Below are 15,093 nucleotides of genomic sequence, written 5' to 3'. Positions count from 1 at the left end.
CATTTTATATAAAAAACAAATTCGACATTGTTACACTTTGTCAAGCATTGTTTCATCAGCGCCCCGATGACTCATTTTCATATGAAAGCCGCCTTGGAAAATCTCGCTTGTCCAGGAAACAAGCTAGCAGGCCGCCATTAGGTGTCGTTGTGAGTCACAATGGCCACAATGGTGGGATCCCTCGTCCATCAATCAGAAGAGCTACATAAATAGTTGACAGCCATCAGTCTGTGTACTTTTTCCGAGCTTGTTTCAAATTAGATGTTTTAGCGCCTCAAAAGTTTTTAAACCAACCACTTCGTTAAAGTCTTTTTTTGCCCTAGTTACGCTGACTTTATTTGGTATGGCCATGAAGGCCACGCCTCCATTGCGTCACTCCCTCATCTTCCTTTCCGGTTCCTTCGCTCCAAAATGGCACCGGTAAGTGCTGTCTGTGCTTTTACGTTCAAGTTAATATACCTCTTTCCGCATATTTTCACACACGAATACGCGGCACACTTTTTCTATTAACAAGCTAAAAAGCCGTGGGTTCGTTTTGTGCCCACTTGAGCATTTTTTATCCTTCAAAAAGACGTTAGCTAGCAAGGTTAGCCGACACGTGTTTCTTGCCTAGAATACGTACGGCTTCAGTATTCGCAATAAACGCTGCGTTGCCATGTCTTACAATTAAGATAGCCCTTAGTGTACTTCACTTTTGTTTTCACGTTTAGATATAAGTAACATTAACAACACCAGGCTGTTTATGTTAGCGCTCTAATGTTCGTACAATCGGACAGTTCTGCGCATGCGTATATCGTGCGTTCAAATTGACCTAGGACTGAGGGAAGTAAACCATCAATCATTTTGAATACAATGGATTCATTCAAGTACTAATTGATGAAACATTTCAAAAGAGTAAACCCCCCCCCACAGTTTTGCGGTCGAGGAAGGAGGCCGACGAATAACATAGGGATGTTTTTACGTTACTCCACAGATCCGTCAGAAGAAGCCGTCGGTCAGCAAGAAGAGCAAAAAGCCCCCCGGCTGGAAGTTCAGCCTGGACCTGACCCACCCCGTTGAGGACGGCATCCTGGACTCGGCCAGCTTTGTAAGCAGAAACCCCCTCCGTCGCTCCTTTTAAACGTCGTCGTCGGTCGGGAAGGTTCACCGGCTAACCTGGTTGACGGACTAGGGTGCCCTTCCCTAGCCCCGACCGCGCTAGGGTCCCCTTCCCTAGTGTGTCACTGCACTGTGTCCAATAGGAAAAATTCCTGAAAGAGCGCATCAAGGTTAACGGCAAGACCGGCAACCTCGTCGGCGTGTCCGTCGGCCGCGTCAAGAACAAAATCAACGTCGCGTCCGAGAAGCAGTTCTCCAAAAGGTGAGGACATGGCCCCGGCGCCGCCAATTCCGCTACCCGGCGTGCCCCCCTTTCCGTGGCTTAACGACACGCCGCCACCCCGTTCCGCAGGTATTTAAAGTACCTGACCAAAAAGTACCTGAAGAAGAACAACCTGCGCGATTGGTTGAGAGTGGTCGCCTCCGACAAGGAGACGTACGAGTTGCGCTACTTCCAGATTAGCCAGGATGATTCGGAGTCAGAAGCAGAAGACTAGAATATTCTCATTGTTTAGCCTCATAATAAATTTGGCTTCATAACAACAACAGTTGACTGTTTTTATTTCAATTTGAACGGTTGTCTTATTGATACTTTCACAAATCAAACGGTTGGGGGAGATTTGTTATCGTCAATGGCTTTGAAAGAGCTACTAAAAAGAAATATTTAGTTTCCAATTTTTTTTAGTAGTATTGACATTTTTGTTAGTACCAGTATTAAGTTTCAATTTTATTTAATGGGAGCCAAAGAAAAGGACCAAGAGTTAGTCTACGGTTCTGCTTTGCCCAAAACAACCGCTAGAGGGCGACAAAGTCGGGCTACTAATTAACTTTGATCACGGTGCTAATTCCTATTGGCAAAATTTATGGTGGAGCTGCAGCAAGGTGAAAAAGAATGGTACAAAAAACAATGGTTGCGCATTCTACTTTTCAAAAAAAGTCACTTTGACTAAAATTGGACTGCAAACACAGGAAAGTTAACACAAAGTGTCATAGGTGTTTTTATGGATCTTTTTTTTAATGAACAGCCACTAAACTAAAGCAAAAAAATACGATACATTTGAGTCTTTGGGTGCTCATGTTTCAGTTCTTGACGTCCAGTCGCTTTTGAGTGGGAGGGGCGGATGAACGTGGATTGGATCTGGAAAAAAGTTGAATTCAGGACCGTTTTTACAACTTATCAAGTTGCTCAAAACACATGAAAAGCAGCAGATTTGGACAGAAAGGTGAAGTCAGGTGGAAAAGGGCTGAACGCCAATGATCATCATCATCATCCTGTCACCTGACGCTTTGGCTCCGATTACCGGCAGAAGGCGAATATACTCGGAGTACGAGCGGCGGTGGCGTGACCACGACGGGCGTTCTCTACGTGGCGTCATCAGGTGAGCTTGAGTCTTTTGTGTTTCCAAAAGTAACTCTTCTTCTTCTTGGTGGCAGCTCTACATTTTGTCCACGTTGACTCCAAAGCTCTTCATGAATATTTGAGAGGAGAGTCTCGCTCGGCTGCCCTAGGAAAAGAGAGGACGTTCGTTACGCTGACCTTCATTCCGGACGCCTTCCTTTCAGCGCGCGGCAACAGGTAAAAGTGTCCTCCCATTTATCTCCATTTATGGCTCCCCCATTTTTCTGTCCTTAATCTCGCCTGTTTAAAATGTCTCACCATTTGATCCACGAGTCGTCTTTAATCAATGACCAAATCATGTATCAATATTCACGTGTGCGGTCGATTGGTCGCCGGTCTTTTGGTCGCCCGTTGTCGCGGTCGGGGCGACCAAAAGACCGGCGACAAAACAAGGTAAAACAAGACGGTCTACGCATGAATAAAAGCCAACAATGGCCATGAGCAGTTTCACTGAGCCGACGTGTGAGTGTAGAAGAGTTTGTATGTACATGCGCTGTCCCTTTAAGAAGCGACGTCAGTCCAGTCAGGGTCTTAACAAGTTCTCCAACAAAAAATAATAAAAGTCAGGGAAATTTTGAGCTTTTCTTTAGCCTAATAATTACAGGGGCATTAACTATGACTAAATCGTCATTCACCGTTTGTATTTATCGAATTTGAGCAACAATTTAAATGGTAATTATCAATAACCTTCCGGTCGACCAAAAGACCGGTGACCAATCGACCGTGTACCCAATATTCAAGACTCGAGTCATGAAAATGAAGCTGATCCGCTCTTCTCTTCCCGTTTAGTTTGGCAGCGCGTCGCCGATACTTTTTGCCGGACGTCCTCGTTTCGCCGCCCGCCGTATGGCGTCCCTGGCCGAGGCCTGGCACGCCGCGCGCCGGCGGCTCCTGCGCACCAAGCCGGCGCCCGTGGCGACGGCGGCGGGGGGTTCCGCCCCGGACGGGGAGGCCAGGCTGGCCAAGGTGCTGAGCACCCCGGACCTGGTGTCGCTGGGGGCCGGCAGCTGCGCGGGCACCGGCATGTACGTGGTGGCCGGCCTGGTGGCCAAGACGCTGGCCGGCCCGGGCGTGGTCCTGTCCTTCGCGGCGGCGGCCGCCGCCTCCCTCCTGTCGGGCGCCTGCTACGCCGAGCTGGGGGTGCGCGTGCCCCGCACGTCCGGCTCGGCCTACGCCTACAGCTACGTGACGGTGGGCGAGTTGGCCGCCTTCCTCATCGGCTGGAACCTGATCCTGGAGTACCTGATCGGCACGGCCGCCGGGGCCTCGGCGCTCAGCGCCGCCTTGGACTCGCTGTCCGGCGGCGCCGTCCGGCGCTACGCCGCCGCGCGGCTGGGCGGGCTCTCGGCGCTAGGTGAGTACCGGCCTCGCGCCTCCTCCTCCTCCTCCTCCCCTGGGCCGGCCTGACGCCCCACCCCGCTCTGGCAGGCGGGGGCCCGGGCGACCCCCCCGACCCGCTAGCCGCGCTCATCGTGCTGCTGACGGCGCTGGTGGTGGCCCTGGGCGTGCGCAACTCTGCGGTCCTCAACAACGTCCTGAACGCCGTCAACGCGGCGGCCTGGGCTTTCGTGGTCCTGGCCGGCCTTTTCTTCGTCTCGGCCCGCAACTGGGAGGAGGACGGTGGCTTTCTGCCCTTCGGCTGGTCGGGGGTGAGTCGTCATCGCCGATGCCGCCGCCGCCAAAACCGTCTGGAGACTCACTCCGCCCACTAGGTGATGCAGGGCGCCGCCACCTGTTTCTACGCCTTCATCGGTTTTGACATCATCGCCACCACCGGAGAAGAAGCGCAGGACCCGGCCGCCTCCATCCCGTACGCCATCGCCGCCTCGCTGGCCACATGTCTGCTCGCCTACGTTTCGGTGGGTAAAGTATATGTATAGTAAGGCTTTTTTTCTTTAAAAAATGACCATTAAAAGCGACAATGTATAGTAAGCAATGTTCCCTCTAAGCTGTGTGCGTGCGCAATTGACACTAGTCTCGTTTTCTCTGCGCACAGCAAATCATATGGAGCGCACAAAAAACTTTTTTTTATTTATTTATTTAAATTTTTAGCTGTGAGGCCGACGCGCGAACCACTCATCCGCCGGGCCGCCCATTCATAGATATTAATCATGACATTTTATTATTACTAAATAATTTGGTACTCAGTGTGCTCAGGGAGGTTGTCTTTCTGCCCAGACAAACAAAAAATTAGAGGGAACATTGATAGTAAGGCTTTTTTTTCTTTAAAAATGAGCATTAAAAACGACAATGTATAGTAAGGCTTTTTATCTTTGACAAAAATGACTAAGTAGTAAGGTTTTTCAAAATGACCATGTATATTACTGCTTATTTTCTTTTGTCCCCCGCAGGTGAGCGTGGTCCTGACCCTGGCCGTGCCGTACCGGCGCATCGACGGCTCGGCGCCCCTGATGGGCATGTTCGCGGCGCACGGCTTCCGCTGGGGCGAGTACGCGGCGGCGGCGGGCTCGGTGGCCGGCCTGGGCGTCTCCCTGCTGGGCTCGCTCTTCCCCATGCCGCGCATCATCTACGCCATGGCCTCCGACGGGCTCTTGTTCAGGTGAGGGCCGTCTGACCCCCGGTCCGTTTTGCCCCGTCCCATCTGACTGACTTGACCCCCGGTCAAGGTGCCTGTCTCACGTGTGGGCTCGCACGCGAACGCCGGCGGCGGCCTGCGCGATTTCCGGCCTTTTGGCCTCCGTCCTGGCGCTGGTGGTGAGTCTGCGCGAGCTGATCCAGATGATGTCCATCGGCACGCTGCTGGCGTACTCGCTGGTCAGCGTTTGCGTGCTGCTGCTGCGCCACCGACCCGACGACGATGACGACGACCTCCACCGTGAGTCCCTTCTCGCCGAAAGGTCAAAAAGGTCGCCCCCCCCTTACCGCTCTTTTGCCCTCAGACTCCGCCGACGGCCAAGACGACGATGCGCCCGACTTCCACGAGGGCCCGGCCCCGGTAGCTCGCCTGCGGGCCGGTCTGGGCGTCCCCCCGCCGGGGGCCCGGCCCACGGAGGCCAGCGCTCGCACGGCCGCCCGCTGCACGCTGGCCTTCTTCGCGCTCTCCTTCGTCCTGTGGGGCGCCGTGGTCCTGGGCCCGGGGGGGGCCGCCGGCGCCGCCCTGTGGGCCCCGGCGGCGGCCGGCCTGGCGGCGCTCCTGCTGACGCTGCTGCGGCAGCCGCGGAGCGGGCGGCGCCTGGCCTACGCCGCGCCGTGCGTGCCCTTCCTTCCGGCCGCCGCCATCTTGGTCAACAGCTACTTCATGCTCAAGTTGTCAGCGCTCACGTGGGCCCGCTTCGCCGTCTGGTGCGCGCTAGGTACGAACCCACGGATGTGCGCTCCTGGCACTTTGCGTAGAGATTGGAAGGAGGTCCACATGCTTTTTTGTGGCGCCCCGGTGAGAAGGTAGGCCGACTCCAAGCCGGATTCCGTCGACCCTTTGCTTTTGTTTCCAAGGCCTGCTGATCTATGGCGGCTACGGCGCGTGGCACAGCTCGCTGGAAATGAGCGCCCGGCAAGAGGAGGCCGGGGCCAGCTCCTACCGACGCTTCGACGAGCACCTGGACGACGACGACCCCCGTCGGCCCTCCAGCTACCGGGACGGCGCGTACGACCCGGAGGACGGCGACGGGCGCCCCGGCTACCAAAACGGGGCGTACGAGCGGAACGGCGACGACGACGACGTTGGCTACCAAAGAGGAGGAAGCCGGGAGAACGAAGATGGTAGCTACTGTATGGAGGAGAGCAAAAATTGAGAGAAACATAAAAAAACAACGATCCTCCACACCTCAGAGCCCAGACAATAATTTTAATAAATGTGTCATTGTCATTCATTTGAATCATGTCAATCAGCCCACAAGCACACGTGTTAAAATAAAATTGACTGAAACTATGATTTCACTTTTGGATATACCTATGAAGGCCGACCTGTAGTTTGAGTGGTTAGCATTCAGCTTTTCAGGTCACTCTGTTAATGTCAAAAAGTGAATACTTATTCATATAAAACTTGCAAATGCCACCGTGATGCACCAACTGGGATTTGAACCCAGGATCCCAGAGCTTCTGGTGTTTTTTTGACGCCATTTGATTTTGTAAAAAACAGTAAAAGTGAGTCACACAAAGATGAGTCTTATATGCATCACTTTTTTTATTTATTTTTTAATGATATCCTGACTAAACAACTTTAAAAATGTTTCTAAGAAAAAAGCTTTATACACATTTCTTTGGTAGCCATACAAAATAGCTCTGGTCTATCTTATGGTGCCAATATAATTCCATTTTTCAAAATAAAATATTGATGGATTCAATCATTTTCCGTAGCGCTTTACTTCGCAGGGGTTGCAGGGATGCTGGAGCCAATCCCGGCCAACTATGGCTTGCCAGCCAATCGCAGGGCTCGGAGACAACAACACGCTGATTAACTTCAAATGACTTCAGGTGGTGGGACTAGGCACACTGTATCTCAGAACTATTGCACGCCAGTCAGGTAAACAATGATTATACCATTTATTTTAATGCCTTACGAGTTAGTTGCTTGTTATAATGAACAAGTATGCGTTTATTTTGATGTCTTACGAGTTGCTTACTTATTATGGTGAACAAGTGTGTGTTTATTTTGAGCTGAAGATCGCCATTTTGAGCTCCGCTAAACAAGCTAGGGTTAAGGTTAAACCTTAAAGCTTAATTTCTAATGTTATTTTGCTGAATGATGTATTGTGCAAGTATTCATACGAACCGAACGGTGTTCTTAACGCGGTGGTTATTGTTACGGGATTCCAACTGTCTTTGTTGTGGAAATATCACGCTTATGAGCAATTAGCACGAGGCTAGCGCTAACCGCGAGTGGCTAATCGCTATTCTAGCAGGGAGTCCACGGAGGGCGTCTAACTGTACTTTATTGTGGATGCTAAATGAGCGTTAATTAAGCTAATGTTCTTACTCCTATGATTTTGTTTGTAAAAATACACTTATTTGTCGGTGCGAATGGGCTAAACGTTTTGCTTAATGATGTTAAATGCAAATGTGATTGTTTGACACACATTGTATGGCCTCCACTTGTTGTAGTGTATGTACATGATGGAATTAAGGCTATAAAAGTTTGTTTAGAAAGCAGACTAAACTCTGTCCCTATGTGGCTTTTCAGCTGTGGTTCAAACGTTGACCTTGTATAGTAAGGCTTTATTTCTTTAAAAAAACAACATAGTATAGTAAGGCTTTTTTCTTTTAAAAAAAAAACGACTTAGTATAGTAAGCCTTTTTTCTTAAAAAATGACCATGTAGAGTAAGGCTTTTTTTCTTAAAAAACGACATAGTATAGTAAGGCTTTTTTTTCGTAAAAACATGACACAATGTATAACAAGGCTTTATTCATAAAACACGACATAGTATAGTTAGGCTTTTTTTCTTAAAAAACGACATAGTATAGTAAGGCTTTTTTTTTTCTTAAAAAACGATATAGTATAGTAAGGCTTTTTTTTCTTAAAAAACGATATAGTATAGTAAGGCTTTTTTTCTTAAAAAACACTATAGTATCGTAAGACTTTTTCTTTAAAAAAAATGACCATGTATAGTTAGGCTTAAAAAAAAAAAAAGACCATGTATAGTAAACCTCATCTCATCTCATTTTCTGAACCGCTTTATCCTCATTAGGGTAGCGGGGGATGCTGGAACCAATCCCAGCTGTCTCCAGGCCAGAGGCGGCGGACATCCTGAATCGGTGGCCAGATGATCTTAGGGTACAAGGACACGGACAACCACGCACACTGTATAGTAAGTCTTTTTTCCTTAAAAACGACCATGTATAGTAAGTTTCTTTCCCTTAAAAATGTATAGTAAGTCTATTTTTTTCTTAAAAACGACCATGTATAGTAAGGCTTTTTTTCTTTAAAAATGACATAGTATAGTAAGGCTTTTTTTCTTAAAAAATGACATAGTATAGTAAGGCCTTTTTGTTGTTGAAAAAAACGACAGTACGGTAAGGCTTTTTTTCTTTAAAAAAAAAAACAACATAGTATAGTAAGGCTTTATTCATAAAAAATGACAATGTATAGTAAGGCTTTATTTCGTAAAAAACGACATAGTATAGTAAGGCTTTTTATAAAAAACTGACATAGTATAGTAAGGCTTAAAAAAAAAAAAACGACATAGTATATAGTAAGGCTTTTTTTCTTAAAAACGATATAGTATAGTAAGGCTTTTTTCTTAAAAAACGACATAGTATAGTAGTTTTTTTCTTAAAAAAATAGTATAGTAATTTTTTTTTTCTTAAAAAACGACATAGTATAGTCAGGCTTTTTTCCCCTTTAAAAATGACATAGTATAGTAAGGCTTTTTTTTCTTAAAAAATGACATGGTATAGTAAGGCCTTTTTGTTGTTGAAAAAAACGACAGTACAGTAAGGCTTTTTTTCTTTTAAAAAAACAACATAGTATAGTAAGGCTTTATTCATAAAAAATGACAATGTATAGTAAGGCTTTATTTCGTAAAAAACGACATAGTATAGTAAGGCTTTTTATAAAAAACTGACATAGTATAGTAAGGCTTTAAAAAAAAAAAAAAAAACGACATAGTATATAGTAAGGCTTTTTTTCTTAAAAAAGACATAGTATAGTAGTTTTTTTCTTAAAAAAATAGTATAGTAATTTTTTTTTTCTTAAAAAACGACATAGTATAGTCAGGCTTTTTTCCCCTTTGAAAATGACATAGTATAGTAAGGCTTTTTTTCTTAAAAAATGACATGGTATAGTAAGGCCTTTTTGTTGTTGAAAAAAACGACAGTACAGTAAGGCTTTTTTTCTTTTAAAAAACAACATAGTATAGTAAGGCTTTATTCATAAAAAATGACAATGTATAGTAAGGCTTTATTTCGTAAAAAACGACATAGTATAGTAAGGCTTTTTATAAAAAACTGACATAGTATAGTAAGGCTTTAAAAAAAAAAAAACGACAGTATATAGTAAGGCTTTTTTCCTTAAAAAACGATATAGTAAAGTAAGGCTTTTTTCTTAAAAAACGACATAGTATAGTAGTTTTTTTCTTAAAAAAATAGTATAGTAATTTTTTTTTTCTTAAAAAACGACATAGTATAGTAAGGCTTTTTTTCTCTTAAAAAAACAACATAGTATATAGTAAGGCTTTTTTTCTTTAAAAAAAACGACATAGTATGGTAAGGCTTTTTTTCCTTAAACGACATAGTATGGTAAGTTTATTTTTATTTTTTTTAAACGACAGTATTGTAAGGCTTTTTTCTTTAAAAAACGACATGGTATAGTAAGGCTATTTTCTTAAAAAATGACCATGTTTAGTATGGCTTTTTCTTGTAAAGAAAACACATTGTGTGGCAATAATAGTCACATTTCACTTTATTGTATACATAATGAATGAATCTTGGCTTCTGGCTCATCCTCACAAGGCTCGTGTGCATACAAGATATTTGTTGAATGTAAGCTACAGCATGGAGGAAATGTTCCCCCACAAGTTACCTAACGCCCTGCCTTGTTTGTTGACAGACTCGTACCGGCGCACCCCGGATTGCGCCTTCATCCAGGAGTCTCCGGCGCCCCAGTGAGCGGAGGCTGACACGGTCATGCTTTTGGACGGCTCCCGCAAATGCAGGCGGACGACAAATCCTCACTGATCTGTAAGTCCGATTGTCGTCGTCGTTGACATCAGCACTTTGGTCACGTGACCTTTATGTCATTCACGGCGTCCAGTCGGGAAGAGCTCGCTGACCGGCTGCGGGAGCAGTTGGGACAGATGCACGTCGCCACCGCCTTCGGCATGCCAGGTTGAAAACCGTGTCGCCACTGTAAAGATATTAGCGTCGTAGGACAAAAATGTTGTCATCTTGGGCAGTGTTGAGAAATAATTGTCTTTGTGTCATGAAAGATGCATTGGACAACGTGGAAGAGGAGCGGGAGGAGAAGAACGGGGTGCAGCCGACCCACAAGTGCTACTGGCAGAACAACGCCATCATGCGGTTGTGGTGGGAATGCCAACCAATAAAAGTGTTTGGGTGGCTTATTTGAAATCCTAGCTAATAGTCCGTGTCTTTTGTTTTTTAGGCCAATTCTTTTAACTAATGTTGATGTAATGTTTAAATGTAAAATTTAATTTTGAAAGTTTTTTTTAGTAAAAGGTAATTATTCTCATGTCGCAGGTGGCTCTCCCCGCCGAAGGCGGGGAGAGTCACCAAGAGTACGTCTGCGGGACGCGAACCGGCTTCCACTCGGTGGTAGGCGCATACTCTACTGTGTGCGCCAAGGGGCCCACCCACACACCCACTAAACTTCGACCGGCCAAGTATTTTTTGGTAAGAGGGCGCTCGAGTAATTTGGCTAAGTGTGCAAGCCGCCTCCCTACTCAGCCGGTTCCTGTCCAATAAAAGTGTTTGGGTGGCTTATTTGAAATCCTAGCTAATAGCCAGTGTCTTTTGTTTTTTTACGCCAATTCTTTTAACTAATTTTGATGTAATGTTTAAATGTAAAATTTAATTTTTAAAGTTTATTTTAGTAAAAGGTAATTATTCTCATGTCGCAGGTGCCTCTCCCGCCGAAGGCGGGAGAGGCACCAAGAGTACGTCTGCGGGACGCGAACCGGCTTCCACTCGGTCGGCACAAACTCCACTGTGCGCATACTCACCGGTCGCGCTAAAGGGCCCTCCCACCGTCCCACTAAACTTCGGCCGCCTAAGTCTTTTCGCTGAGAGGGCGCTCGACTCATTTAACTAAGTGTATAAGCCACCTCGCGAAAAAGTATAAGTGTGTAAGGCACCTGCGGAAAAAGTATAAGTGTGTAAGGCACCTGCGGAAAAAGTATAAGTGTGTAAGGCACCTGCGGAAAAAGTATAAGTGTGTAAGGCACCTGCGGAAAAAGTATAAGTGTGTAAGGCACCTGCGGAAAAAGTATAAGTGTGTAAGGCACCTGCGGAAAAAGTATAAGTGTGTAAGGCACCTGCGGAAAAAGTATAAGTGTGTAAGGCACCTGCGGAAAAAGTATAAGTGTGTAAGGCACCTGCGGAAAAAGTATAAGTGTGTAAGGCACCTGCGGAAAAAGTATAAGTGTGTAAGGCACCTGCGGAAAAAGTATAAGTGTGTAAGGCACCTGCGGAAAAAGTATAAGTGTGTAAGGCACCTGCGGAAAAAGTATAAGTGTGTAAGGCACCTGCGGAAAAAGTATAAGTGTGTAAGGCACCTGCGGAAAAAGTATAAGTGTGTAAGGCACCTGCGGAAAAAGTATAAGTGTGTAAGGCACCTGCGGAAAAAGTATAAGTGTGTAAGGCACCTGCGGAAAAAGTATAAGTGTGTAAGGCACCTGCGGAAAAAGTATAAGTGTGTAAGGCACCTGCGGAAAAAGTATAAGTGTGTAAGGCACCTGCGGAAAAAGTATAAGTGTGTAAGGCACCTGCGGAAAAAGTATAAGTGTGTAAGGCACCTGCGGAAAAAGTATAAGTGTGTAAGGCACCTGCGGAAAAAGTATAAGTGTGTAAGGCACCTGCGGAAAAAGTATAAGTGTGTAAGGCACCTGCGGAAAAAGTATAAGTGTGTAAGGCACCTGCGGAAAAAGTATAAGTGTGTAAGGCACCTGCGGAAAAAGTATAAGTGTGTAAGGCACCTGCGGAAAAAGTATAAGTGTGTAAGGCACCTGCGGAAAAAGTATAAGTGTGTAAGGCACCTGCGGAAAAAGTATAAGTGTGTAAGGCACCTGCGGAAAAAGTATAAGTGTGTAAGGCACCTGCGGAAAAAGTATAAGTGTGTAAGGCACCTGCGGAAAAAGTATAAGTGTGTAAGGCACCTCGCGAAAAAGTATAAGTGTGTAAGGCACCTGCGGAAAAAGTATGGTCCTGCCCACTCGGTTTTTATTTGACCTGAAAAGTGACAAATTGGAGGAGGCGGGGTATCCAACACATGACCTTTTGTATGGTAAGTTGGTGCTCTACTATTGAGGCCAAGTATCCGTTTGAGCGGAAGAGTGAAAACTTGAAGGAAGTGGGAATCAATCCAGGCAACGTTTGTATGCTAAGTGGGCACTATACCTGATTTTTGGGTCAAAATGAAGAAATCCTGCGTGCGGTGGAAACGGGATCCAGTTTGATAGAGATCCTACATCCGCAGGTGAGTCTAAGAAAAAGAAAAGAAATATTTTCTGCACAGCAACATGAATGTCTCTTTTAAACTTACTTTTTTGTCTTCAGGTGTCCTCGCGCTCCACAGTTTGGGAAACCTTTTTGTTGGAAGACTGTCCATCCCACAAGTCATCCATTTTTGCCTTTGTCACTCATCTGAAAAAATAAAAATAAAAGTTGACAGCAAAGTATCTCTTGTTCTATGATGTGACCTTGACTTTGATTTGGCTATGCACACACACTATGATCGCTGACACAAGGCGAGACATCACATACCGAGCCAATACGAAGGCGACCGACCGGTCAGGGCGGCGCTTCATCCGCAATCTGCTCCCAAACCTACTCCATCCTGTCAGAGAGACCACAAGAAAAAAGCCTTACTATACATGGTCATTTTTTGAAGAAAAACGCCTTACTATACTATGTCATTTTTTAAAGAAAAAGCCTTACTATACTATGTCGTTTTTTTAAAGAAAACAGCCTTACTATACTATGTCGTTTTTTTATAAATAAAGCCTTGTTATACATTGTCGTTTTTTTTAACGAAAAAAGCCTTACTATACTGTCGTTTTTTAAGGAAAAAAAGCCTTACTATACTGTCGTTTTTTAAGAAATAAAGCCTTGTTATACATTGTGTCGTTTTTTTACGAAAAAAAAGCCTTACTATACATGGTGGTTTTTTTAAGAAAAAAAAGCCTTACTATACTATGTCGTTTTTTATAAATAAAGCCTTGTTATACATTGTGTCGTTTTTTAAAGAAAAAAAAGCCTTACTATACTATGTCGTTTTTAATAAATAAAGCCTTGTTATTCATTGTGTCGTTTTTTTACGGGAAAAAAGCCTTACTATACTATGTCGTTCTTTTACGGGAAAAAAAGCCTTACTATACTATGTCGTTTTTTAAGAAAAAAGCCTTACTATACTATGTCGTTTTTTTTAAGAAAAAAGCCTTACTATACTATGTCGGTTTTTATAATTAAGGCCTTGTTATACATTGTGTCGTTTTTTTACGAAAAAAGCCTTACTATACTACGTCGTTTTTAAGAAAAAAAAGCCTTACTATAGTATGTCGTTTTTTAAAGAAATAAAGCCTTACTATAAAAGGTCGTTTTTATTCAAAAAAGTCTTACTATATATACATGGTCGTTTTTTAAGAAAACAAGCCTTACTATTCATGGTCGTTTTTATTTTTAAAAAACGCCTTACTATACATGGTCGTTTTTTATTTAAAAAAAAAGCCTTTCTATACATGGTCATTACCAAAAATAAATAGATAAATCAAGTCGTCGGATATCACCAATATTACTGGAGGGTGTCTTTCCACAATTCGGATTTTCGTTTTATGACAAATGGTCTATAAAGGAATTTCGAATTGGAAAAGTCGTCTTCTATTCTGTCCTTGTGCGATCTTTGAAACGATTAAAAACCACTCAACGCAATTCGATTTGGAGATATTATGACTGCAAGTGGAACTCTATCTTTAGAGAAGCTTGCAATGGAGAAAACGGGAGCATTTCTTACCTTTTCGCCATGCGTCGAGTACACAAAAATCAGCCAACGTCGAAAACAACAACTTCTTGGTGGATTTCTGTTCATGTCCTTTAACAAACGTGTCTTGGTTGGAGCTGACCCAAATGAGGCCGTTTAGATCATGCGATTAAAAAGCTGAAAAGACGTTTACAAACAAAACAAGGCATACAGGTCAACGAAAAGCCTTTTTTCCCCATTGTCTCTTCCGGTCCGTTTCACTTCCGGCTCACCAATGTGACGTCATTTCAGGGAACGCCCTCGACTTTTTTCTTTTTTTTAATATAATAGTTTGAAATGAATGCCTAGTCTTATGGGATGCTATGCCTTTATATCATATCAAAAGCCTTTATTGTCATCATACACTGTTGTGTATAATGAAATGGGTGAGATATCATTCAACAAAGGTGCTCTTAAATGGGTCAAAATGGTCAAAAGTTTGCACTTTGATGGCTATTTCATGGTGTAGTGGTTCACTCACCTGCCTTCCATGTGGGCAGGCAGGGTTCGCATCCCAGTTGGGAATCATTTTTCCCTTAAATAAAAACAACCATGTGTAGTCAAGACTTTCAAATAATCACTAAGTAAAAATGTGGCCATTACATGGCGTGGAGGTTTGTTCATTGACTGCCATGTGGGCAGGTGTGGTTCGAATCCCGGTTAGGAAACATTTTTTCCTTAAATAGAAACAGCCATGTGTAGTCAAGACTTTCCAATAATGACAACATAAAGTATGGTGACTTCATGGTGTAGAGGTTTGCTCACCGGACTGCCGTGAGGGCAGGCGGGGTTCGAACCCCGGTGGCCGCTGATTTAAGACAGACTGGTGGATAAACCATTTTGACATTAAAAAAGACTAAGTCTTTCCTTAAATAAAAGCATCAAATGACCATGTGTGCTACCTCATGGTGTAGTGGGTCAGTCACCTTCCTACCATGTGGCAGGCGA

General features: G+C 44.5%; 3 protein-coding genes and 1 long non-coding RNA gene across 5 annotated transcripts; 3 read left to right on the top strand and 1 right to left on the bottom strand.

The window, feature by feature from the left end:
- The first annotated feature begins 334 nt into the window (after nucleotides 1-334).
- On the top strand, nucleotides 335-1,644 carry rpl22l1 (ribosomal protein L22-like 1). The gene is made up of 4 exons (XM_077624429.1): nucleotides 335-420; nucleotides 974-1,087; nucleotides 1,242-1,360; nucleotides 1,451-1,644. The coding sequence occupies exons 1-4, from the start codon at nucleotides 412-414 to the stop codon at nucleotides 1,593-1,595; spliced, it is 387 nt and encodes a 128-aa protein (XP_077480555.1). The 5' UTR covers nucleotides 335-411; the 3' UTR covers nucleotides 1,596-1,644.
- Nucleotides 1,645-2,563: 919 nt separating this feature from the next.
- LOC144091800 (putative cationic amino acid transporter) lies at nucleotides 2,564-6,658 on the top strand. Its single transcript, XM_077624444.1, has 8 exons — nucleotides 2,564-2,674; nucleotides 3,287-3,851; nucleotides 3,926-4,146; nucleotides 4,210-4,356; nucleotides 4,849-5,057; nucleotides 5,125-5,333; nucleotides 5,398-5,811; nucleotides 5,951-6,658. Exons 2-8 carry the CDS (start codon nucleotides 3,344-3,346, stop codon nucleotides 6,247-6,249), a joined length of 2,007 nt encoding a protein of 668 aa, XP_077480570.1. The 5' UTR covers nucleotides 2,564-2,674; nucleotides 3,287-3,343; the 3' UTR covers nucleotides 6,250-6,658.
- A 1,483-nt stretch (nucleotides 6,659-8,141) lies between these two features.
- On the top strand, nucleotides 8,142-10,521 carry LOC144092141 (uncharacterized). Its single transcript, XM_077624928.1, has 4 exons — nucleotides 8,142-8,263; nucleotides 10,003-10,133; nucleotides 10,207-10,280; nucleotides 10,382-10,521. The coding sequence occupies exons 1-4, from the start codon at nucleotides 8,219-8,221 to the stop codon at nucleotides 10,519-10,521; spliced, it is 390 nt and encodes a 129-aa protein (XP_077481054.1). The 5' UTR covers nucleotides 8,142-8,218.
- A 1,654-nt stretch (nucleotides 10,522-12,175) lies between these two features.
- Nucleotides 12,176-14,658, bottom strand: LOC144091943 (uncharacterized). Of its 2 annotated transcripts, none has more exons than XR_013305933.1 (4): nucleotides 14,140-14,658; nucleotides 12,894-12,966; nucleotides 12,673-12,773; nucleotides 12,176-12,594 (listed from the first exon to the last, which is right to left on the bottom strand). It is a non-coding gene; the product is annotated as an uncharacterized LOC144091943 (long non-coding RNA). The 2 variants fall into 2 exon arrangements; XR_013305932.1 differs by having other exon boundaries at nucleotides 12,176-12,612; nucleotides 14,140-14,655.
- Nucleotides 14,659-15,093: the final 435 nt, after the last annotated feature.

The sequence above is a fragment of the Stigmatopora argus genome, chromosome 17 (assembly GCF_051989625.1).
Source record: "Stigmatopora argus isolate UIUO_Sarg chromosome 17, RoL_Sarg_1.0, whole genome shotgun sequence".
Taxonomy (NCBI): domain Eukaryota; kingdom Metazoa; phylum Chordata; class Actinopteri; order Syngnathiformes; family Syngnathidae; genus Stigmatopora; species Stigmatopora argus.
The sequence above is the reverse complement of the archived record's forward strand: the minus strand, read 5'-3'. Positions and strand labels throughout refer to the sequence as shown.